The sequence below is a fragment of the Limanda limanda genome, chromosome 10 (assembly GCF_963576545.1).
Source record: "Limanda limanda chromosome 10, fLimLim1.1, whole genome shotgun sequence".
NCBI classification, from domain to species: Eukaryota; Metazoa; Chordata; class Actinopteri; order Pleuronectiformes; family Pleuronectidae; genus Limanda; species Limanda limanda.
This window is the reverse complement of record NC_083645.1, coordinates 20,575,631-20,601,398: the sequence shown is the minus strand read 5'-3', so window position 1 is coordinate 20,601,398 and position 25,768 is coordinate 20,575,631. Positions and strand designations below refer to the sequence as shown.

Sequence of the window (25,768 nt, the reverse complement as noted above, 5' to 3'; positions counted from 1 at the left end):
ACATGAAGACATTAACATGCACAGGCACAGGCCTCAGTGAAAATATTCAGTTTCAAAACATCTGCTTTTAAAGATGAGATTGATCAGTTGCCAAATAATGATGTTGTTGATTTTGAAGTGAGACGTCCGAGTTTTGATCCTAACTGATGAAGGTCCTTCAGACTCCTGAATGAGCCGCCATAATGCGGCTCTTCTGATCTGCTGTGCCATGGAGGGAAAAACCAATCTGAGCACAAAGAAGTGTCATGAATTTTTCATGACTGTAGACAGAGCCTCTCCAGGAACCTGCTCTGAATTATAAAGAAAATACACAACTCTTAGAGGGCGGTGGAATGGCTGGTGTAATTAGGTAGAAAACACAAGTTAAGTTGCTTGCCACATATTTGGACTCAGGAGCAATCGGCATGTTGTTTACGTTTTCATCTCTTATGGATTTAAGTGTTATATCGAGGACATGACTGTTGATTCTGTGATTGTGGGAATAACAGTGAGAATAATAAAATTGCTGAGGAAACTTTGCTTCCACTGAACTGTCAGATAAATTGGCCCCATTATACCGAATATCTGAGCTTGAATCTTTCAAGTTGTGTCAAACTACTTCTACATCAATGATCAAATGAGGATGAAATGCTGCTTTTGAAGTAGTGCTATTTTGGGATGGAGCATCAAAGTCGTCAGAGTTCACTGCGTCTGTTCAGATTCATATCATTTGTCTGCACCATATTTTATATTAATTTGTTATTATTAGTTCTTGAGCTTGTTAAATTGACCTTAATAGGAAGAGAAGGGAATTGTGCTTGTGTAAAGGTCCAGAAGTCCGTCTCTCCTTTGAGAATATTCAGGCACAAAACACATTTCAGCTTAGTTTGCAGGTATTTACTTTCTCTATAAAGGTTTTCCAAAATATTGTCTATTAACATTTTATTGAGACATTTTTTTTCTTTAGAGATTAATTTGCCAATTATTTCCCTATGATCGAATTATTGATGATATGGACAGAAGATGGTAAAAAAAAGCTTCTAGAAGTTGGAGAAGAAAAATACAAATGTATAAAAAATGATATCAACAAATCCTGATTATTGCTTCTATTGAATATTTCTTTTGTGGTTGAATTAAATTAAAGTGTTTTTCAGTGTTGTTTGTCTTCATGCAGCCAACATGAAAGCAAGTGAATCTGGACTTGTTGTATTCTCTCTTTCATGTTTCACAGTGTTTTTCCCTCTGGTCTGGAGCCTTTGCTTTTACTTCCTGTAACGTGGCTGCTCTGTGTTTGTGTTATCTTTGTCCTCCAGGACTCAACGCTATGCCGTTTGATCCATCAGGCAGCAACGACCCTCTCCACTTCAACGGTTCCAGCGGGCCACTGCTGACGGAGTGTCCTTCTCTGGAAAACACAGCTGAGAATAGCAAAAAGAGAAAGAGAGCCATCCTGCCTCCAGGTATGGACAACAGCTACCACAAACATGTATTGATCATAGACTCTATATAAAGATGGACGATGTGTCTCACCTTCCTCCCACTGTCCTGAAATTAAGGCAAAACAGCCTGGATACAAACACTGCCATCTTGCTTGTTTACAGCTGGAGCCTGTACTGCAGCGATCCGGGGATAGAGCCTTGGACTAGTGTTCCAACCAATACATGGCGAGTCAGTCTCTGCTGATCAAACCTGTTTTTTGAGCATTAACTAACTCATTTAAACCAAACTTAAGGGAAAAAATTGTTTTCTCATGTCCCATCCACATACATGGAGGAGGCTGGGTTTATGACCTATACTGCAGCGAGCCACCAGGGGGCGATAAATATACTTCAGATTAACTTTTGGAGAGCAGCCATGTCGTCTATCTTTATATTCAGTATTGACCCACAGGAGCAGGATTACGCTATGGTCTCACATCACCAGCATTTTTTACTTCAGTCGTGTTGAATTTCAAATGCAGGTGTCTGCCGAGCTTTGCTACGACAGCTAGATTTCCTACCTTGAGTCTCTCCCCCTTCATCAGCAAGCATCAAATAACTGTGATGGGAATTGTTGCGTAATCCTCCGAGTGGGTAACGGCGTGGAAAAGAAAAACTGGCTGAGTTGAGTCTTTGTTGTTTTTGATTAGCCTGCTTCGTCCTGAGGCTCTGGCTCAGGTTTGGAGGTCAGGCTGCTGCAGGAGGAAACTGCACCGCTGAGATTATGTGTCTGGCTGTCTGTTACCGTGCCAACACCACCTGTCAGTCACAACCGCAACACGCCTTCAGCTTGCTCACCCCCACACACACACACACACACACACACACACCCACACACATTGACCTGTCACACACAGAGAGAGGAGAGTGTCTGTGGTCACAAGTGTTTATCTGAGTGCGCATAATTAAACATTAATTTGATTCAGCATTGCGTTGCCTAGTTATGTGTCAAATTAAAGAAGGACTTTCTCATTAAAGAATTAAAGAAGTACTGACTAATTAATCGCTTGGTAAGTAATAGAAAGAAGAGGGCCCTTAAGACGGAGAGGTGTTGTTCCGTGTTCTCTCCTTTCCTGGCAATGCTAATTGGACTGGATTAAGACTCCCCATTAACACAGCCCTAATCTACTATCCATCTTTTCTTCACATCTTCACACAGACGAGTTCACGTTTCTGATCGACTTTAATTTATTTTTAATTCACTGACCATGTCAAGCTGTAATTAGATAATGGATCATAGATGACCGTCACATAAATAGCCTGTTTCTATCCAATTCATGGATTTGTTCAGATGTTGGAAGCCTCGTAATCTGTGAAACTGAGAACATTTGCAAAGGGAACCATTTTTCCAATGTAACACATCAACAAGCAGAAGTGTTTATTGTTAAAAGACATTTTGCACATACAGTACACAGAGTATCTTGTAATGAAGAGTGTGAAATGCATGTTTTCAGAATAGGTTTTGTTTCGCCTCGGCGGTTTAAAGAGCTGAGACGAAGTCAAAAGAATCACTCGAGCCTCGGAGCAGCAACACAATCCTGCTGAGGTGCAACATCTCCGTGATACTGATGGAAATGGAAGCATTAGATTCTCAATGTTGGTGTGATGATTAGAAGAAAGACATCACACCAACATTTCCCCAAGACATGTTTTATAATAAAAAACAATAACCCTCTTTAAGTCAAGGTGTTTGAACGAGAGGCTTTAAGAGCATTTTCTCTTCAATGATGATTAAACTTGAGTCGCAGTCGGCTGAGGGAGGAGACATTCATGTCCACACAAGTGATCTCTGAGATCAAGTCATCATACAGAGAAGGAATCTCCAATAAAGGTTGAAATATTAGTTGAGCCTGTTACTTTGAGAATCCCACGTCAGTGCAGCTCGTCGATCAGTGCAGCGCTCGCTCTGTCTGTAAAAGTTTGTTTTTCAGAGCGTCTTCTTTTCCTTTTTATCTGCCAAATCAGCTGCATGGCAGTTGATTAAGATCACAGACGGTTTCTTAAGTTGAAATTTGCAGATCTTTTGACAAATTTTCATTCATTTCCAGAAATGTAGCCATCAGTAACTCCCATAGTTAAACAGGGTTTTGAGAAGCACTTTTAGGGATGACTAACCCTAAAAGACTCACTTTAAACTGACCTTGAGATCAGTGGCGCCTGGTGATAACATAATTGGGGTGGGGGGGGGCAAACTTTATGAAGCCAGACTCATCAAAAACAACACAATCTGCTGAGCAATGCGAAGCCCACTGCAAAAATGTAGCCTCATTGTGTCTAAGTGACTGTGGCAACTTTCATGTCGTCTGCATTTTTCAGAAGGATGTTTCAGGTCTCGCACCCCCGTCGCTGTCCGCTGTTCCTCCGTGCCGACACATTGAAACAGCAAAGGGGGGGGAGGTGGTAAAATGCATTACTTAAACCACATCCCGTCAATCAACTCTGTTTCTCATATCAAAAGCGGGGTCGACCAATCACATTAAAATTAGAATAGCAAAACAATATCTATATGCTATAGATAAAAGTGGGAGTGTCTGGGGCTCATGGGAAATCTGCAACAACCAATTAAAAAGCAGCCTCAGGTCCAGTGGTTGCGAAAAATGTATGGACCCACATTAGCTCTCATTTGGCCCAGAGCCCCTGTAGTAACAAGCCCCCACTGCTTAAGATACTTGCTAGCACCACAATAACAAGACTACACACAACCTGAAGAAACCAGTACAGAGTCCTGGGTTAAAACCAGATTTTTATTCAGTTTAACATTCGATAAATGGACCCCTCCTTAATTTATGCAGATAATTGAAAAGAGAGTGTGTAAATGTCGTGGGACACTCAGTTTTTTAAGTGTTAGATTCTAATTTGAATGTGAGCAATGAGATCTCACTCGTCAGATTTCCCCCGACAGCCTTGAAAGCTGAGCGTCCCACTGTCATAATATCATCACCGTAATGCAAAACCACACCGTGGGTACAGTCACGCAGGTTTCCACCGACAGGAACAGATACTGTGTAATGTTTCCTTCTGCTGTCTTATCTTCACAACATGAGGAGAAGCAGAGACAGTCAAAACTCAGGAAAAAAAGCATTGAGAGCCACAGTTGTAACTATGAGCACTGGCACATGTGGGTTTGTGTTCTCAGATAAAAGCCTGTCAGAAAGCCTTAAGGTGAAGAAGCATGAGCAAGGTGTAAATATAGTTTGTGCTACTGGTGGACAGACAATCACGTTTTCTCTCTGTATCATCACAGACCGTCACTCTGCAGCGAGTTATTTTTATCAGTGACTTGGGGAAACTTTGTTCCTCAAGTATTAAATAATGCAGGGAGTTGAAATAGCCTCTTGTATAATGGGAAAGTGCCTTTTAAAGATTCTTTATTTTTATGTATAAATAAATATGTCTGTGATGAGACGTTTGCACTCCAACTAATGGATCGCATGTCAACTCTTGTTTACACAGCTCAGACATGAGTTTTCTCTCATCATTTACATGTCACCTGACATTCTGTCTGGAGGGAGAACATGGACTTGATTGGATATTGTTTTTGGGTTCAGGAAAAAAACGAGTTGTCCTCCTCAACCCACTCGCACTGGGTTTACTCAAACAGCCGTGTTCAGCTGTATATTCGATGCACGAGGTTAAAGAGACTCTTGACATAGATGCTCACAGGTTTATTGCTCGGGGTGAGATTTCACCCACTGGCAGCACAATCAAAACACTAGACTCCTAATTATATTCACCACAGTTTTTTACTGTGTGATGTGGAACCACAGAGGCTACACATATATATAACTGTAGTTACATCTAGGTAAATTCAATTTGAGCTTGTATCCTGAGAGGTGTTTGGCACTGTCGTCTCAAAGCAAGAAGATTCATCCGGGGTCTCTCTGAAAAGCAACCTGTTCAGGATGTACCCCAACCCTCATCAGCTTGGCTCCAGCCTCCTTGTGACCATTGCAGGATAAGCTGTATAGATAATGGGTGGAGGGATCCGTTGTGAGGAGGAGACGACCGCTGCACAATCAAGCATTTTTAAATCAAGCTTCAGGTATCAAACCTGTGCCCGAGTCGTGCCTTCAGCTAAAGCAGTTTGGCGGGTTTTTAATTCCAGCAACAGAGTATAAGTATAACCTCAGCTGGAGATTTATTCTCTTATCAGGGTCTGATACTGATCGTCTCCCGTCACAGTCGAGTTCTCTGATGGAGCACAACTCATCACACATTGTGTTGATGGAGTCTTGTTTATGGATCCTGATGATTTCTCTCATTACAGTCGTCTTTACATACGTTAATCTATATTCCATTTGTGTAAACATCCTGAGCCACACGTTCACTTTGCGTTAACGTTACACTTCTGATTTCCTTTCAATAATGGATTTGGAATTTAGTCAACAAGAAAACAGACGTTGTGATTTTGCCGGTGAAGAATTCAAGTTCTCCCAGAATGAATATCACCCTGCTAATAGATCGTTTACAAATAATCATTAGAGCATCGCACCAAGACCAGACAACAAACATAATTAAGTTACAGTAACCAGTTAGACAGAGTGTTAATTATTCATTTAACTGATATTCTGTTCACTCTGCCTCAAAATGGATGCTGCTCATATCATCCACTCAATTCACATGCGATTAACTTGATATCTTTATTTAAATGACCATGAAATGCCTCCAGGGAAATGAAATCGGTTGGAAACTAAGTTTATGTATTTTTTCCAAGCAAATGAAAAGATAACAGTTTTGCATCCCAATAAAATTGAGGCACTGAATACATTTTCTTCACGATCAAATTCCATCGCTTTTTACAAACGTGTTCATTTCTCAGTTGGAGATGAGGTCTTGTCTTTTTTTATTCTGTGTGTTTAGGTTCAGCCACCGTGTGTGTGTGTGTGTGTGTGTGTGTGTGTGTGTGTGTGTGTGTGTGTGTGTGTGTGTGTGTGTGTGTGTGTGTGTGTGTGTGTGTGTGTGTGTGTGTGTGTGTGTGTGTGTGTGTGTGTGTGTTTTAAACAATCCATAGAAAGTGTTGCCTTGGGGCAGCAGCCACACTGCAAGGATTTTCCTTATTGTGATATTTTAATCTGTTTTATAACACAGCGAGATGAGATGCCCATTTCCCCTCAAGTCCTGCTGCATTAAAGCTGCAGGTGGCGAAGAGAAGGATATTTTGAAATCTAGCCTATTTTTTAGTGGAGCAGCATTTCCACTCTTTCAATGAATATAGACGTCATTTAGAACCTGCACAAGCTGGGTTTTACTACACCACATCTGTTATATTGATGCAATGCTAATAATACTCTTTATCCGTGAAGCAGTTTGAAACAAATAAGCGGAGAGGAAGCAGAATTTAAAAGCCGTCATAAAAGCAGTTTGAATAAAAGGTAAGACAAGTGGGATTAAATACAGGGAACTGTAAAACATTTGAGTATTTAATGCTAACTGTGATGTTTCATGTCCTCGAGCGAAGAGGTCCCACAGCTGTGAAAAGCAAAGGTCCAGTCAACTCTGGCACTGGGTTGTTTTCACTCACTGCACACAGGACTGTGCCTGCAGCTCATTTTTAACTAACATCTTGCAGCCCGTACAGTCCACAGTGGGTCAGTAATAGTACAAACATTAACCAGAAATAGATCTGCTATAATAAATCCAAAAATAAATGAAAGGGTGTCAGCAGCTAGAAGGAATAGGGTTACATTAGACAAGACATATGTGACACCAGGACAAGGATCAGTCAGAGAGAGATTTCCTCTAGAAACCGTTTTGTCTCTGCAGTTGCAAATGACTTTGTTTATGTGGAATTCCTCTTTGAAGGACAGCGCTCGGCCTTTAGCTAAATAGGTTATGTGTACCCTTGTAACAATAGCGTAGAGTAGTGATCAAAAACAAGGCTCATTTTCAAACCTTAGGCATTTGCATGGATTCATACGAAGCATATTTAATGACAGGAATAATAAGCTGCATCACTCTCATGTTTTTGTGATGCAAATCAATTAATTGCATTCAACACAAAAGGCTGTTCATAGCTGCAGTTTTGGAAAAAATTGAAGAATTGCACTCTCACCAATCCAATCTGTTGTGCATTAACCTTTAGTGGGAGCCATGACAGAGGTGTTAAATACAATGCTATTGATTCTCAAGGAGAAAGGTTAATGCCAATGAGCAAAGGGAAATAAGGATACATGGTGACATCGGTGAGCAGTTAGGGAACAGCAATATTTCTGTAATAGGCTTCTGCTGAGAGAGAGTCAAAAAGAGAGAGAATACAAACACCTACATCACATTGTTGGTGGAATTTGGTGTGGACTTATGGGTTAAGTGTCTCCAAATTTATGCTGAAATATCCCACATAGGGTGTCGCCATCTTTTGCTGTCAGTTGGAGCCAGAGTTTGCACAGTAATGATCCTGGAGCAACATTGAGGTCCACTTGCTTGCCCCAATCGGGAGTCAGACTCAGAAGTCAATCACAATATTTTTCCTTCCTGTTTTTATAGCAAGGACGAATTTAAACCAAACCTACCAGAAAAAGTAACATTTGAGTTAAAGTCTGTGGGTTAAGAACTATCTAAAATGACAGAAACCATCTTAGAGAAAAATTTATTTAATGTGTATTTGGATTTTTTGTTTTGGCAAATGTCCCATCCACTTGGAGGAGGCCCTTTTGGGGTCTGACTCTGCTAAACAACCATCAAACCAAGGCACCAGGACAGATTTCCATTAATCTGTGTAATTATACGTCAAAGTCTTTGAGGGCCCATGAAGTTCAAACTGTGCGTAAGCTACTCTTGAAAGCCAGTAGCCTCTACTTCACTAATATGCATTTATTCCTATCTGCACCGCTTCTGGGGAGGAACTTTGGTTTGAGTCATAATCATTTTGTTTTTCTACTTTGCCTTCAAAAGTTGTTATGTAATCGGAAGCCACAAGCTCTGAGATGCTAATTGGCTCGGTCAGATTCGCATGAAAAGGGGAAAATTAAAGTTTTCTTTTCTTCCTGTAAATTTAGCCTGGAATAGACACGTTGGTTTTAATGACTTGAGCACAAACCTTCTATTTTTCTCTCTGTACTTTTGTTAGCTACTGTTTTTTTACAGGTGACAGCTTTGTAGTGAAGAAATCCTCACTGACCTTGTCCGAGGCAGGGGTTTGTGTTCCTGGAACCATTTAGTCAGCACAAGGTCTCCTCTGGGCGTGTGTGGTCCACACTCTTGTCTTTTTACTCAAGCCTCCTCGTGATGAACGGTTTTCAGTCGTGCTGCCTTTTTTCTATGAAGAGGCTCAAAACCCCCAGAAACAAGCTACACTTCAGTAAACTGGATGAGAAAAAACTAGAAGTAGAACAGCTTCCGATATCACACGTACCGGAATTGTTCTTTTGTGGCGTTTTGTCCGTTTGGAGAGAAAATGGATTTCAGCAGCACGAAAATGTAATGTGATGTCAATGACCCGCTACTGGCAGCAAGAGCTGTTGGAAGGTAAATAATGTAATGGGCTACTTAAGCTGTCAGAGATGACAGTCCATTGAGATATATGGCCATGTCATTGTCCCTGAGAGGTGTGTGTGTGTGTCTATGTGTGTGTGTGTGTGTGAGAGAGAGAGAGGAAGAGAGAGAGTAGAGAATGTCCTGATTGCTGTGTGCCGGGGCTGGTGGGAGATCTACAGCCGGATGTCAGTCTTTGTGACGCTGAGGCCACGCGCTGACACAGAAGATTTAGGGTGATGCTGATTGATGGTAGACTCAGGACGACAGACTGAAGTTTAAAAAATGAAAATGTTATCTCAGTAGCATGAATGCAGAAATGCCGGGGCGGTAGTGTGAAGTTTAATGACTTGGTGATTTTCAAGTATGTCTGTTTGGAAGGGATCAGCCGCGTGCCTCTTCACAGTGTATGTGGAACTCTCTTAGAGAATAGCGATTGAAATGCATGACAAGCTGCAATGGAGCCCACCTCCCCTCATTCATGTGGGATTCGTCTGCTTCAGTCGGAACATAACAGTCCACTTGTCTCTACTGCTCCTCTGGGAGAGATAACGGTTTGTGCTTGCATAGGCATATCCAGCCTGTTTGAGTATTTAGAAAAGTGGTCGTCTGTAGTTTTTCAGGATCGTACCAGATTGTCTTTCATCCAGGTGAAAGCAGAGATCTCCAGATCCTATTTACTCGTTACATGATCCGATGATTATCAAGCAAGGAAATTGAATTGAGGCTCATCCCTTTATCACCTTTCCCCGTTTCTCGCCACCATCATTTTTGAAATTGTGCTCTCTCGCTTCCCGGCACTCCTCGCTGCAGCGGTCAGGGATCCAGCGCCACTTCACCTCATCTCGCAAAGCCCACAGACATGGGAGGTCTAAATAATTCACAGTGCCAGAAGGCTCTGTGCTCTGCTCTGCTCCGTAGACTCACCCTAAAGCTAATGGTGAGGCCCCAAGCAAGGCTCCGGCTGGAAAAGGACTAATATCAAAACAGAAATGTTCACCTGGCCTTAAGTCCTCTGCTCCTTCAAAGTTATAAAGAAAAATCCTGCACATGGATCTTCTCCCTCGCTGTTTCCTTCATTCAGGCTCAACAACGAGGGAAGATAAACAATTAGCCGTGTAGGTTGTCTCTTTATTCTTCAGCCTCAGAGACGAGGCCAAGTAAACTGTCCTCCAGCAGTTTTCTTTCCATTAATACGCTCTGATCCATTTGTGTTATTATCTCTGCAACTTTGCCAAATTGATTTTTATAATCAGGATATGGCCTGCAGCCTGGAGTTTAACAAATAAGCAGTGTTGTATTAAGAGTCCCTAAAATTCCGATTATTCTCTACGATTCTTTCTATTTACTTTTTGAAGATTTGTAAACTCACAAGTAAGCCTGAAGTTTCCAGTTTCCAGAAAATCTATAATAGTCGTTTGTACTTGTAATAAGAATCTGTCGTTTCCTCTCGTCGAGGTCACGTCATCTAACAGAAGTCAGGGCCCAGATGCTTTCATTGCTGATGCCACTAGCGAATGTCAAGATGTCTACACGTCTGAGACATAATAATAATACGATATGATAATATCCACTCTCTGATAGGTCGGATTACCAAATTAATTATTTATAATAGTCTAAGTGGGTGAGATTTGTTAGGATACTCCACTATGAATGATTGAGATTTAACCTCGGGTATTTTTTAAAACGCATTAAAACTGTATTAGGAGAATTTTCCGCTGACATTATAATACTTCCTCCCTGTACTATAATTGGATGTGTTGATATGATATAACATGACACCATATTCTGTGTTTCCCTATTTAGACTCTGTTTTTCTCCACATCAGTTAAACTCAGGAAACGCAGTGTTGTCACCATAGCCGCCTCGATGCAACTCATAAGAAATACAGCACAAATTAAAATGCTGTCGTTCTCTACTGCTAAAATGGTGCGTGGTAAAATTTTCAACGGCAAAGTGTGTTTATGTCTGTTGCTGGTATGCCGTGCGACACTTCTCACAGTCGACCCGGCATCACACAGAGAACCGACGGCTTCTCTCCTCTTCCATCAACACTTCTCCTTCCTTCCATCCGCCGCTCCCTCCCTCCTCGATCGCCCTGTCTTCACTCTCAGTTTCCAGCCAGGTTAACTGATCCACACCAGCTGCTTCCCACCTCCTGACATTAGTACTGAGCGTTTTCTGCTGCCTCTGCTCTTCTTCTTCATCATCCTGCCATCCTTCTTCAACACCCCCTTTTCACACTCCTCTGTGAGAGGCCTCTGCACAAGGTACCAGTGCAGAAGAGATCAGGTGTTTTCATCCCATTTTAAACCTTCCTGAATTATACGAATCATCTCTGAGCTGTTGGAAGAAAATTGTTCTAAGGTGTAATTCTAAGTATTTGTAAATCCAAATAAGATTAGGAGCACTTTAATTTAGATTTAGCTAAAGGCTGCCTAGGTTAGCAAGTAAAATGAATCAGATTTAAATCTATTTTTGTTGTTGTAAATCATGGCTGGCTGTTATCTGGTTCAGAGGGAGGTGTTAATGCACTTAAAGATGTTGGTAACTGCAAAAAGCATCAAAAGAAGAAAAAATTCTGAACTAAAGAAGTTTAGCCGGAACAATAACACAAACACGAGGCAAACGATTTAACATCCAGATACAGTATTCTCTCACTAATGGCACTCCCGACTCAGATAAATGCTTTAACATCTCTGTTTTCCCAGTTTGTGATCACGTTAAAGTCACTGGAGCCGCTACGTGAAGAAATAAACAGTCTGCAGGGACCGACGGCTAATGCCAGTTGAAGTTTAGCTTTCATTATCGTCACAGTCAGATCATGAGATTTAAGACGTCACTGATGTAGTTAGTGCACCAGTGAGAGGATGAGAGGTCAAAACAATCCACAGAATTACTGTTTCAGCTCTGTACACAGGGTCGATTGCTCTACTTTTTTATTGTTCATATACCTTTCCTTTTATTTTTGGGTATCAAAGTTTCTTTGAACTTCTGAGAGGAATTCCTTGGTATCGGGAGGTTGCCTATACTCATGTGATGCCACCCAGCCATAATTAATTCATGTTATTCCTTGTTTATACACAACCAAGAGAGTGTTTGTTGATGTCGGTGGTGTTCAATTGTGAAGTAGTCTTGTCTGAAAGCCATACTGTGTTGCAGAATACAAAACACGAGAGAGGTGGTACAGAAAGTGCGATCACATTTGGAAAAACAATACAAGCTAGACTTTTTTTTTTATTACTTTTGAGCGAAGGCTCTGACCCTCAAAGTGTCATGGGACAGCAGCTCTGTGGCTGACCATGTTCTCTGACTCCTGTTTGAAGAAACACATAAACCATGGAAGAAACTTTATTTATAGGCCACATTTTTTTGTCAAGGGAAATGCAGTGTACTTCGTAGAAAGTAAATGTTGAACAACTTGTAGATTCTTGCAAGGGCATATGAAGTGCTTTGGATATTTGCATTATGGAGAAAACCCTTTTCTTTAAAGGCAAATACTTGTGTGAGTTATGGTTTCATCATATAGCTGCAAGTGGAAATTAAGCCTTTGAATGATGAGCTACATTTTATGAATTTGTCTTACTTTGACAGCAACTTATTGCTTTTATCCTAGTTAGAACTTGCAGTTGTGTAAACTTACTATCATAAATATCATATATTAAAGATGCAACTCATGATTAATTTATTATCCAGCGTGCTGATAATTCAAATAATTTCAGACAAGCTGTCTTAAATCAAAAGATGTTCCATTTTTTGTATTTTGTTTTGACAGTTTTACTTAGAAATTAACTTGAGCAATTACCAATGGTTTCCAATAAATCTTTGAATAATCAGAGTTGGAATATTTATGCTCATTTGTGCAGCTTTTATGAAATATTGTTTGACTCTTTTACTACTTGTTTTTTTTCTTTATTTTCTCATTTCTTTCAAGTCTCCTATTAATGACCATCCTCAACGCAGTGATCCTGACCTGTTTTTATTTATAGATACATAATTTCTTAATCAAAGCCATTTTCTAATGGACAGTCATATCACTGCTCTCTCACAATGTCTGCCAGGACAGACTCAAATGTTGTCATACAATTAAAAAACGGATGAAGACATAGTCTGCTACAATTTTATATGTTTCTCTTTCATTATAGCTGCTTTCAGACATGCACTGAACTCTGGACGTTTTCTGGAGTCGCAAACGTGATATAGGGTCAGTTTTTCTACACATTTTGCAGAACTTCTCCTGCCAATGTATGAGTGAGCCCATGTGAGTGGGTGCGTTGATGACGCTACAAATATGTGATGGAGACAAAATTGAAAAAAATAAATTGTCAGACACATAGGCGCTAAAGATAGCAGCTTGGCAAGGAAACGCGATTCGAGAGCTTTTGGTGAGAAGAGCAGACGTCGGTGTCAATGTGCTGTCAACAAAAACATGTTTTTTGCAGCAGGAGTTTATACATCATGTCTCTCCTGCCCTCTGCATGCTCCACCAAGGTGCTCCCCCCCCCCTCACCTGACTGTTCCAGACATTGTCCTGTTGGTGTGACCGGTCTGACTCAGACAATCTCCTGCTGTGCTCTCCATATGTGAAAAGGCATATGTGACTTTTCTGGTCACTGTCTGGAGGTCTTGTCTGAAAACGGCTTATTTCTCTCCAGGACACTTAAGAAGGACAGGTGTACTCTGGCTGCTAAAGTCTAATTACATGCCAGGCAAGCTCCTTCTCTAACAATGAATTCCACTGCCTTTCTTTTAGTCAGTATCTCCCTCCCTCTCTCCCTGCTCTCGCCCGAGTGAGGATATTCTGCTGGTGTGTGGGTGGAGGAGCGAGATGACAGTGTCCTTACCTCGTTACACTTTGCGCGCTGTGTACACAAAGGTTGGCCACTTGGGACGCGGGCTGTGATGTGCACCTTTTTGAAACAAGTCTTAGATTCTCCGTTGGAACCGTGGCTTAATTGTCGCTGCCGTCCGTGAGTTATTTGTACATAAAGTAGAATAATGGAGAAGTCAATAGTGACACAGGGGGAAAGCTAGGCTGGCATCGATAAAAAGAATTATGACAGGTAGAAAGGACACGACTCAAATGGAGCATGGCGATGAAATATCCTGCTGTAGCTGCTAGCTGACCTGAATACAGTTTCACAGGATCTACAGTAGAAACAAGTCTCATGTCTTTGAAGTGTCAGTCCTCATACTGCAGCTCAAAGAGTCTGCAGCCACGTCTAACACAATGATTTTTGTATAAACACAGCGGCGGTTTTCGTTAATAGCCTTTTGACGTTTCCGTTGCTTGGCTTGACTTCCTCCTCAGGTGTTATATAAAGAGGGCTAATGGGTTTAATGTGAAGTCAGCATACCAGATGATTAGGGTTGTTAGGTATTAAAGTTTGTTGTAATGGCATTGACCCGAACAGTGTTTGAACTCATTTGTCAAAGCCACTGGAAGGAAATGTTTTTTTTGGGGGGGTGCTTTGTTTACACTCCCGTTCTTTCACTTTTACTTATCTGTTCACGCTTCCTTTGTATAATGGGCCTCACTTTGTACGCCTACAAAGGTCTTTATAGTTTCCTGTCTATACTGCCAGAGCTCTTTTTGCTCTAAACTTTTGATGCCTGTTTATTTGGCTGCGCTGTGGCCTAGTGTGATAGAAGCCTGTCGTATGGGCAGAGAACAACTGACCTTGTGGGTTTTCTGCTTTGATAACCAATTAGTGGTTTGAGGGTCTCTCTATAGTGCAACTAGAAGCACGACTGGACCAAGCCATTAGTCAATACATGCAAATGAATAACAACAACTTGGTTATTGATTCTAGGAACATTTTGTCCTGCAAAAAAACAAACATGACTTCACTTATATGACTACATTACTTCAGTTTGCTTGGGGGAAAAATTGAATAGTGGAACTGGAACAGAAACTTTTCACTTAATTTACTGATATTTTATACCAAATTAGAAAATAAACAGTCAATAAATTGAAATTAATATAACTTTTAGTTGGCTGCATTAACCTATTAATATGTTATCTATATTTATCTAAGTATATATATGTGTGTTAGTATGTATGGTTATGATCTTTTTTCTTTAGATAATTGTTTTGCAGGTGAAAAATGTCATCACTGGGCAAAAGGAATAACACGACTGATAAAACATGAAAAAAAAAAAACAGTTAACAAATATCACAGCATTTACAAAGGTCTTTTTGCCAGAGATACCATTTTCATTTGATCCTCCTTTTAAAGAGGATTTTAAGTGGGTGGATATCTGTAGTTCATCTCTCTCCTGTGATCTTAGATTACGTCTAGAAGATTAACTCGGTGTGCGAGAAAAGAGATGCGATGGAAGCTTGCCCAGAAATGTTTCATAAATAAAAATACAGCCATGACTGAGTCAACATATAGACAGAGAAGCATGGGCACAGATGTTGAGCAGTGACAGCACAGCCTGGTTGAAAAGAGACGGTTTGGCCTTGCTCCCACTTAAAGCCATATTAATGAGGGTTGGCAGTTAACTCCTCTTGTAAATGTGCAGGAGAAGTGTTTGCAGCCAGTGAACGCCACATTATCCTGCAGAGGTTGTCTCTACTGTGGTGCTGCTGCGATTCAAGCCAGTGGAATAGAAAAGGGGTTTTACTAGGCATCAGATGTTTTTCGTCTGCCATAAGCTCGATGTTGCTCTCACTGCAGGTATCTGTCATGCCTCTAGTCAACCATGCCTCCATTAGAGAAAAGATGAACCATTGAAATAGCTGCACTGACCTCCATTCCTGAAAGCGTTACGAGAAAGAGCACCAGACCATGATTCATTCAATGCTCCATGACTCTGTGGAGGTCACTTTCTGCTAGACTCACGTACGTGGTCTTAAAAGTCAGCAGGTGTCTGATGGTGGCACGAGACAGAAATGCGTGAGCGACGGTAAAAAGCCCAATTCTCATTTTTCAGAATATCGATCATATCAACAAGATTTAACAATTTCATAACAGCCTAATTAATGATCCTACAGTATAAGTATAAGTATTCTATATTAAATACAAAAGAAATAAACATTCATTAAAACTAACACACTCTTAATTAAGTCTGAACAGCCCTGCAGCCCTGAATTTAATCCAATAATTATAAATGGCGTGAAACAAGGAAAACACCAATCCTCCTGGAGATAAGGAAGGAAAGTAACGAAAGCACCTTTGGGGAAAAAATAAGTTAAGTCTGTGCAATGTAATATCATTATCAAGATGTAAAAAATCAGATGCGTGCTGCAAAAACAGGCCGACAGCAACAATGCATTTATTCTGTTTACGGGTCGTCAGCCGCTGCGGAAGAGGAGAGGCGTGTCATTGATTTCTCTGCAGAGATTGGCGAACAGATGTTTATAAGTGGAAATAATGCATCTTACCTGTCATCCACGTCAACACTGTGATAAACAGAAAGTAATCTCTCTATCCGAGAAATGCATTCGTGCCCCTCACCTCTCAGTTATTTTTGATTTAGTTTGTAATATCTTGTGTGAGCTCACGCATGCAGTCAGCACACACTTCCAGCTGGTGCCAAAGGAGAGATGAAAGCGTTTTTTTTTCTTAGGTTTCTACTTTTCATCAGCTGTCAAACACACAACTAAAATATTGCAGTTTCCAGGAAGTGTGGAGTGGGTTGCTCTATTCAGACCTTACTGCACCTCCCGCCCGTCTTGTCACAGCATTGCACCGGCAGTCATTACTATGACAGTCGACTCCGAGGAAAGCTGCCTCGATGAAGAGGCGGGGCCAGATAAGAGCCCCGGCAAGTTCACCGAGCTGTTGACATTTCCTCACAGCAACTCCCCTGGTTCTAATTGGCTGCTGCTGATAAGATTCCCATGTTGTAATTGGCAGCTGCTGATAAGATGCTGTCAGCTGCCGCAGTAGTCAGCAGGGTGGTGAGATGACAACAGCTCCGGAGTCGGTGGGCGGACAGGGCTAAATCCGGGGCTCGAACCTTGTTTTCCAGAGATACTATTCCGGTCGGGAGTTTGGTTTTAGGCAAGAAAAATCCTGCTTAACTGCCACAAGATCATATTTTATCCACCAGGTTCTTGGGGTGATTCATGGAGTTCTGCTTCAACACAACGTCGAACAATTTACTAACTTATTGTATTAGAAATGTATCCTGCGGTGTTATATCTGTGCTTTTCTCACTAGTTTGTCCAGTCAGGGACATGAAAGCTGGTGATGTGTAAATATTAAAGCAAAATGTGACAAACTATTTGTCAGTGTGTGTTTTGAGGCCACTGTCGAATCTGATCAAACCTGAACTGAACAACTTATTACCACAAACCTAATTTAAACGTGTAATAATGCGTTTTTTTAACAACGTGTTTCATAACAGTTGCTTATCAACACATCCAGCTTTCACAATATAGCATAATCATTCATTTGTAGTCTTCCTTGTGGCCATTTTGCAAATAGACATCCAATATTCCCTCTCCTTTATTTCAAATTTTACTTCTCTACCAACTCCAGAGGGAAATGTCTGATTCTCTTGTTTCTGAATGCTAAGCTAGTCGCTTATTGTGTCTTCCTGCTGTTCAGTGCTGATCAGGTTCATGTTCAGGTTAGGGGGGGATTGGGCATAGGCTCAGGTTTATTTTTATTCCCGCAGATACGCTTGACGTGCTTACATTCACCGAAAGGAAATGTGGTGCCTCATGGACCTCAGTGCAGCGTAGAGCAGACAAAACACTGCACAGTCCTGAGGGAGAGAGCGAGCGCTTACATTAGCAGCAACTTGGATGTGAACAAGGTGCAATATTCAGCAAAACAGTCTAACAGTTTAATTTTGTACGGCTCAAGGTGACAACCATGATTAAATACAACATCCTGTATCTACATGTGCCACCATGGCAACCCAATAAAAAAAGGGGTTGTGTAAAGCGGGCTCTTTAGAGTGTTTGCTTGAAACAGCGATTTGCTGCTACTGAAAACGAGATAAGACCAGAGAGAGTGAATCTAAACAAAGTTAAGGGCCAAACAGCTAAACAATGAGCTGAAAGTACTCTCTTTAAAGCTCTGTAAAGAGCCGATTCTGCTGATAATTTTCTTTTGGTTTGTCAATACGAGCGGCTGCTTTAAAACTGTTGTTATCTTTTTACACATCACACACAATAAGAGACAAACCAACCACGGCGACCTCTGTGATGCGCTTGTCTAACACATGTAGTTGTAAAGCCTATTGTTAAATGTCATTACATGCATTGGTTAGAGTGCTAAATGGAATCCATAGCAAAGAATAGAGATGAAGCGATTACCGCATCGAAAATCAGAATCTGGAAGGGAAAGGTGGTTTCTGATTTCCCACCGGACCCCCCCAGCCAAGTAATGATGTAAATCGTGAGCTTTATGACCCATATGCTCTTTGCCATTTTAAGATGTGTCCTTTTGATAGACACATTTTGTCATTAGCTATCTAGAGCATCTTGTATTCACGTCCTCGGGGCGCTGGACTAGTCATGTCACAAAGATTAATTTTTCTCTTCATACCCCAGTTCTGTGCTCACTGTTATACAGCTGACTCTGCCTAATCCAAGCCACCTTTCCTGCAGATATTTCAGAGCATTTGGTCGCGTTTCAGGCCATACTCAGATTTAGCAGATGTTTTTGCTGGCAGGAGCAGTCGGAGGTCTCCTGGGTTTGAGCTGGAACTGCTGATAAAGAGATTTTTGTGCTATTGTGTCCTTAGCTTACATCCTCGTGTAATTATTACACCTAGAGGACCCCACTTCTCTCCCTACCTACTTCCTGTCTCTCCTCCTTGAACTGCAGGCCATAATTCCTTATTGTCTGCATCGTGCACAAGAGCATACCGGCTGTTGTTATTATTTTTTAATTGATCTTCAGGAAGTAATTATGCTTCTGTTTTTTACTTAGTGGAATGCACAAGAAACTTTGCCTGCTGGACAAACCACTTCATGTGAAATCTTGCCACAGTCCCACTGTCTCCAGAGCCTTTCTAATGGAAGGGTACGTGGGCGTGTGTGTGTGTGGGTCTCAGCTTCTCATTGTTCAAACGCACCCTTGAGAATGAGTGCACAGGCCTCTCCAGCAGAGTGCAGGCACATTTTATAGTGGAGTTAGTTAAAAGTCTTCCATATATTTATGTCAGATTATGTATCAGCACTAGAGAGAATTATGTTTGTACCTTTTGCTTTGTCTCCTGTGATACCAAGTAAATACACAGAAAAGAAAGCTGTTTAGAACATTTTGTCCCCAACATTCATTTGTCTGACGCATCCTTATATCTCCCTCTAATACCCCTCCCCTGACTCCTCCTGTTAAGTAACAAATCGATTATTTTTAATGGATGGTACACTGGTAATGTAAATGTAACACTTACACCTTAAGTGCATTCATTCAGTTTTTGTTTGTACTCATTCACCTCGTACCGTATTAATCCTCTGCCCACTCCCTTCTTCAAGATGAGTTGATAAACAAACTGGAGGGACTGTGATCATCATGTGTCAAATCGTCACTTTTATCAGCTGCTCAGTCATGACGTTTTCAAAGCTGATTTGGTCAAACGAGAAACATATAGAATCCACATTTTATGTCTCCTTCCCAATGGGAGGAGATGAGAGCAGGATATTTTCCACCCCATACTATTCTTAATTCAGTGCTATCCCAAATATAGAAATGACTGCATTCAAGTCATTATAAAGTTAAAAGTGAAATTGTAAATAAATATACCTTTCGGAAATATTCAAATGTTCTGCAAGTGGGTTTGAAATATCCTCAAGACATCAAGAAAGATTGTTGCTGTTGGGTCATCAGTTCTGTCCGACCATATATTTGTCTCCTTAAGACTTAAGGACCTTGCAATTAAAAATAGAGTTGCTGCTCCACATGGGGCGAGACTGTGGCTCTGGTTGAAGTTGTCCTCTGTGATCTTTCTCAAAGTATCCACTGACTCCTTGTTGTTGATGGATGTCAATGCAGGTTTTGTAAGAAATTTAATTAACGATATCTGATTCTTAGATAAATTCTATTTAAGAGACTTACTGTGATTTAAGAAAGACTGTACATGTTCCAATTAAAAGATATAAAACAGACAAGGCTTCCAAGGTTAATCATTGTTAAAACAGTTATTTTTGGAGGACTTAATGGTGGAGAGAAAAGACTTCTTTCTTTTTTTTGTCAGGGACGTGTTTTTACAGTTTGCTTTTCTCCAGGTGTTGATTAACCGTGACTGACAACGATGTTTTCTCTCCAAGCATAGTATATTTTAACAAGCTATGAGAACTGTGGTTCCATTTACCACAACAGAGTGACAGTCCTGCAGAGTTTTTTTTGTTTTTTTCCTGAAGCCCTGGTCTCTTGTTCTGACAGTTTAAACTTCAAATAAATGAAAGAAAAAGATTTAAAGCAGCTCTCCAGCTTGTTTTTCCTCCTAGAGGGTGTCAAGCTGTCCTTCAGGCTTCAATAGACACATTCAATTTGTGTCTCTTGTATTAAACAAGGGTTTGGCTGTGTAGTGGCTACTTGTTAGACAGCAACAACAAGGCTGCAAACTGGACACAAGCTGTCTGGATTATACACAGAGTCTTGAAAACACAGAGGGGCTCACGCAGCTCAAGCATTCTCCCATGTACCAGCGAGATTTGAGGATTTGTTTTAACATTTGAAACACAGTTTTGTATTTCAGTCTTAGGCTTTTTAAAATTGCATCACCTCAGGAGTCCATGCTCATAGTTATCGCTCTGGGTCCCTGTTTTCTAACTTTGCTATCTTCTTTGGGTTAAACAGAGAAGTGACTGCTGGCCCCGTTTTAGTTTTAAAAACTCTGAGCATGCATTTCAGTCTTGTTGGGGAAAAAACGAAGAAGTCTCCTCTTCCTTATTGGTTCTCATCAGTCTTTCTTTTGACCATTGTTGTTTCTCCTTTGTAGTATTTTCTCTAAATTAGCAACCATCTGCAGAGTAGATAATCTGGTCCTAAAATATGTGTTAGTATGACCAGGGATTATTTCTGGTACAAAGCTAAAATGCTCTTGTTGATGGAGACCATTTTAGTTTTAATATCGAAAAGATATTAAAATTGATGTAGCCTTTGTCCTTCACTTCCTTGATCGAGATCTCCCCCTGGTTGCCTGATATATGCTCTCAGATTCCTTCATCTCTCAAAGAAATCTATAAGAATGTATGCTTTGCTGTGTCAGTGCATCTTCAGATGGAGGATCATCTTCTTTTGCTCTTCCACATCATCTGGGGAACAGTGGAGGATATGAGGAGCAACGCACCAAAGAGGAATTAAACCAAACCCTCAGAACTCCAATGCCTGGTCACTCTGGAGATTTCTCTGTGTGAATCTTCAGGGGAAAGGCTTTGGGTTTGTCTATTACACTCTCCTTCCCTCTCTCTCAGAGGAGAGCTGGCCTATAAAGGTGGGGATTTCCCTTCAGGCTGCTGTTTCATAATTGTAAACAAGGTTTCTCACATCTGCAGCTTATTACTCTATAATTTATTGAAGACCAATTAGGGTGGAGGGTACGATAAATGACCTCTCTGCAGAAATTGTAAACACAAATTACACGAACCCAACGCTTTTATAACCTCCTCTTGCTTTCAGAGATTACAGAAACTATAGGATCTTAACATTATGAAAAAGAAAAGAAAGTGTGCCTAACATAAAGTTAAGCTCTCGACAGGTCATGAGGGGACTTAGTGTATTTACAGCGATTTTGCAGGTTTACTTTTCCTTGTATTTTGCAACCCTTTAAAGGAGCTGGTGGAAGTTAGCGTTCAAATGGATGAAGGATGCACTGAGGTGTGAAGTCAATATTCAAATTGCACATCTCCACACTGCCTCTGAGGTATCTAACTACATATCAGTGGGCTTAGCATTCAATCCAACAATGCGTGTTCCTTTTGTAAGTTGTCTTAGAGCAGGAACCGCTCAGAACGGAGCGCAGAGAAGGATTTCTCATCTGAGATGGATTGCTTGCTTGACATTACATGTGGGATCAATTATATTGCACAGATGCTTGGTTTCCTATCTGATTTTTAACTGGCTCTCTTCTACAGACTCTATAGTACAGCTTGGAACCGATGCAATGTTTTCACCCTGAAACTGGAGGCTTTCCATTTCTTTTTCCTCATCCAAGCCACCATCTGATCCATCCTCAGATGGCGACTGGGCTCTCAGAACTTGTATTGATCCTCCGTCTTTGCTTTCTGTTGGTTTGGCATCGTGCTTTGCTCATTAGAGACCGTTTCAGATAAATAGAGCAGACCAAGTACAAAGAAGACTTGCCGAACATGTTATGCTTTTTGTATGAAAACATATAGGCAGTCATGGTCGTTGTAGTAATAGTAGTCATATAAGTATAAGATAAAACATTAAATATAGTAAGACAGAGAGATATAAATGAATACAAAATATCCAAGGTGATCTCTTGGATTTTATGTTCTGACACCAGCCATGTTTTGTATGCCGTTGTCTGTCTCTCCTAATCTTGTGGACAATATAGCAGAGCAAATTTTAAGGGAATGTAATTGCATTTGGCACAAACATTCACTTGAACAGAAAGATGACCTGATTAGATTTGGTGGCTAAAGGTCAAGATCACTGTGACATCACAGCACCCTTTTTTGTCTTGTGAACGCGTTATCTTAAGAACGCCGCAAGCTAATCTTCTCAAACTTGACTCAAATGATGGCTTAGACTCACAGATTAACTGAAGTGATTTGGGTGCTCATAAGGTCAAGGTCACAATGACCTTATTTGAGTCTGGAAAAACAAAGCATATAGGCTGATACTACACTGGTTGTTGAATGCATTCAACTGCATGGCAGTAACTCTAGTTTGTGCTTGTTGCTCTGTGGAATTTTGTATTTACCCTCTTATTAATATAGTCAACTGTTGACTGGATAGTGGACACTTGACCATTTCATTTCATACACTGGAGGTTTCCAGCAGGTCTCTATAAAGGAGACAGCCGATAGCCCTCCTGACACAAAACAAATCTCTGCTGACGTTCGATGTAAACTGATAAAGTTTTTATGAAATACAAGCTCAACCTTCAGGGTGATGGAGCAGAACTGATACTTTACACATAAAAAAATGTTTTGATTTTTTCAGGCCATCATCAACTAAATTAATTGGAAACACGACAAGATGCATCAGGATCTGGGGGGTTTACTTGTCTCATCTCTGGGAATCTCTGCCGATTGAATATTATTCAGATCGACTGCAGAACAGAAACTAGATTGAAACAACTATTATATGTGTCTTTCCCCACTAGATGGACCCTGAGCTTCTCCTCAGTAATGAATCTTGTTTATGTTCCGGTTTCTGATTCAAACGAGGCTGAATCTGCTCATATAGTGGAAGAGCAACAGTAAGGGCATATACGAGGCTGCCTTCTCCGAGCTGTTTATTTTGGTCCCTCATATCTGCCCATAATAATTCATACAGCTCATTAGCAGGTGCATTCAGACTCCACTGGTCTGCTGCTGAATCTGTGAGGGCAGCAGGAGACACAGAAATATTGAATGTTTTCTCTGTGGTATCAGAGTCTCTGTTGTATTGTGATGTTCTTTGTTGAAAGCGTATTGTATTAGTGCTACGTTCTTTACCTTGTGGAATTGGTATATATTGAGGTAAACTTTAGGGGAACTTGTCAAATCTTTAGATAACTGATGTTTTGCCTGTTTTTCCCGATTTGCCTGGTGAACGGATGATCGTGCAGAAGAGCTGAAAGTCACTTGAATTGCTTATGAAGTCACTTTCTGACATAATGCATAATATATGAGAGACAGTTAAATTAATACAGCAAATATATGACCCAAGCGCTCTTATTTAATTAACAACCATGTATGTCCTTGTAATTCACTATGGGAACATTTCTGGTTCCGCACTGAGATTCAAAGTCTCAATAGGAACTTGAAAGTGAGCATGTCCATTGCAAATTTATCTATTCTGTTACAACATATACTTTCATTCTTTCTGCTGTCATACTACTGTGCAATTATTCAAACACTGCAGGAAATTTTCCCAATGACTTCTTGAGAGGAGCTCGGTTCCATTTCTATTCTAATTAGCACGCTTAAAGTTGTAATACGTTTTTAATGGTCACTTCAAAGCAGAATTTGTCTCAGTGAAGATATTTAAAATTCATATTTTAGCAGATGTGTTGCATAATGTTGGACTTATATCAAGATTTCCATAGATTTAGTTGAAAAATATACCCACACTTCAATTTCAAGTTTTTATTAATTTTATTGACTTTTTTTATCCGTGAGAATAGAATAAAATTGAGAATGTATAAGAGGCTGTCACAATCTGGAGTCCTAACGTCTGTGTTACCAACGTCTGTGCACCATTTAGCAATAAGTGATCTGTGACTGCTCTTGTGGTTGTCACATTGATTCCTGTCAACGCTAAAGATCTGCACCAAAACAGTTTGGCTTGTTTTGAAGCTGCTGGGCCAAACAAACACAACCACACACAGAAAGTGACACAGTGCAGGCCACAGTGGTACTGAGCCCGGTCAACAGGAACAGGGTCGTGTGTCTCAGCCAGTCCAAACACGGTGAAGGGCCGGAGTCTCTCTGGACCTTTTCCACTTGGCTGAGCTCCACTGATTGCTCAGCTCTTTAAGAAACGAATGGACTCCTGGTGACATGTTGATCGTTTTACTGGGACTATACATGTCTGGCGTTAAGGGTACATGGACCACATTGTCCCAAACTGTCTTTTATTATTTTACTGCAATGCATAATCTTGTTTTTCTGCAGTTGTAGAGAAAGAGCCCCAAAAAAGCAGGATATGCATTTCAAAGATATATGCAATATTCTCATAATCTTACCATGTGAAATACATTCCTTTGGAAAATGGTAAAACGGAACATGGTAATGCATTATACCCACATTCCTGAAGTAGTGAAGAAGCAAAGCTCTCCTAGGATCAGTCTTGCAGTAATGCTCTGCTTGTGTAATATCATGAACCGAAAAAATCTTCGCCAACATCTTTCAACAGTACAACATTACACGTTAACATCTGTCTAAACAAGCCTCCCCTGTCATGAGCAGATTGATGAATTAAACTAAATACTCGAGGGGTGTTTTCAGTAACTAAATGTATATAGCAAAAATTTGTTGTAAAAACAAAGAATATATAAACGTCCAGGTTAAATCTAATACAAACATGTGAGATTAAGTTGTGCTTCCTTTCTGTAATTGAATTTTGATTTGATTTTCCAACCACAAATACCAAATATTTATTTTCGAACTTGTAAATTGTGGTTTTAAACCTAAGGGCTAGTAAATTATGAAGTGAATACATGTTATAATATTTTTCTGTATCCTGCTGCTCATTCTGTCAATACACTGATGAGGTTCACTGTGTTGAAGCTAATTTCACACTTGTCTATTCGAGCTGCCCAAAAAACAAAAACGAGGCTTCATTGATCCCTGGTAGCTTGTGAAATAAATGCGCTTTGGATTAAATGTTGTTCGTCTGGTTAGAGCTGTTTGTTTTTGTGCACTCTGTTAAATTAGTGGCTCAGGTGCTTTCAAAATTCACAACCAGTATATTTATTTTTCCATTTTAAATGTTCAAATTGCCTATTTCATCTCTCCTCTTTAGATTGTTGCTCTGGTAATGGCGCCTGCTTCTTCACATCTGTCCCACACAGCGTATTAGATCGCCTCCTCACAAATCAGTATTTACTGATGTGACAGCTTAGCCATAATAAAAAGAAATATTTCAGATTCATGCTCTCTGCCACTGTCGCTCATCTACCCCCTCCAGTACAGTGAAATAGATGCCGTACATCATGTGCACATTAAAACGAGAAGCAATTTCTTCTGCTCAGTA

General features: G+C 40.5%; 1 protein-coding gene across 1 annotated transcript in view; it reads left to right on the top strand.

The window, feature by feature from the left end:
• The first annotated feature begins 1,158 nt into the window (after positions 1–1,158).
• enox2 (ecto-NOX disulfide-thiol exchanger 2) overlaps positions 1,159–25,768 on the top strand; it is an 86,062-nt gene continuing 61,452 nt past the window's right edge. Inside the window, exons 1-2 of the mRNA XM_061079189.1 lie at positions 1,159–1,168; positions 1,293–1,439. Of these exons, the coding sequence (XP_060935172.1) occupies positions 1,159–1,168; positions 1,293–1,439 (157 nt within the window). The remainder of the gene's footprint in view (positions 1,169–1,292; positions 1,440–25,768) is intronic.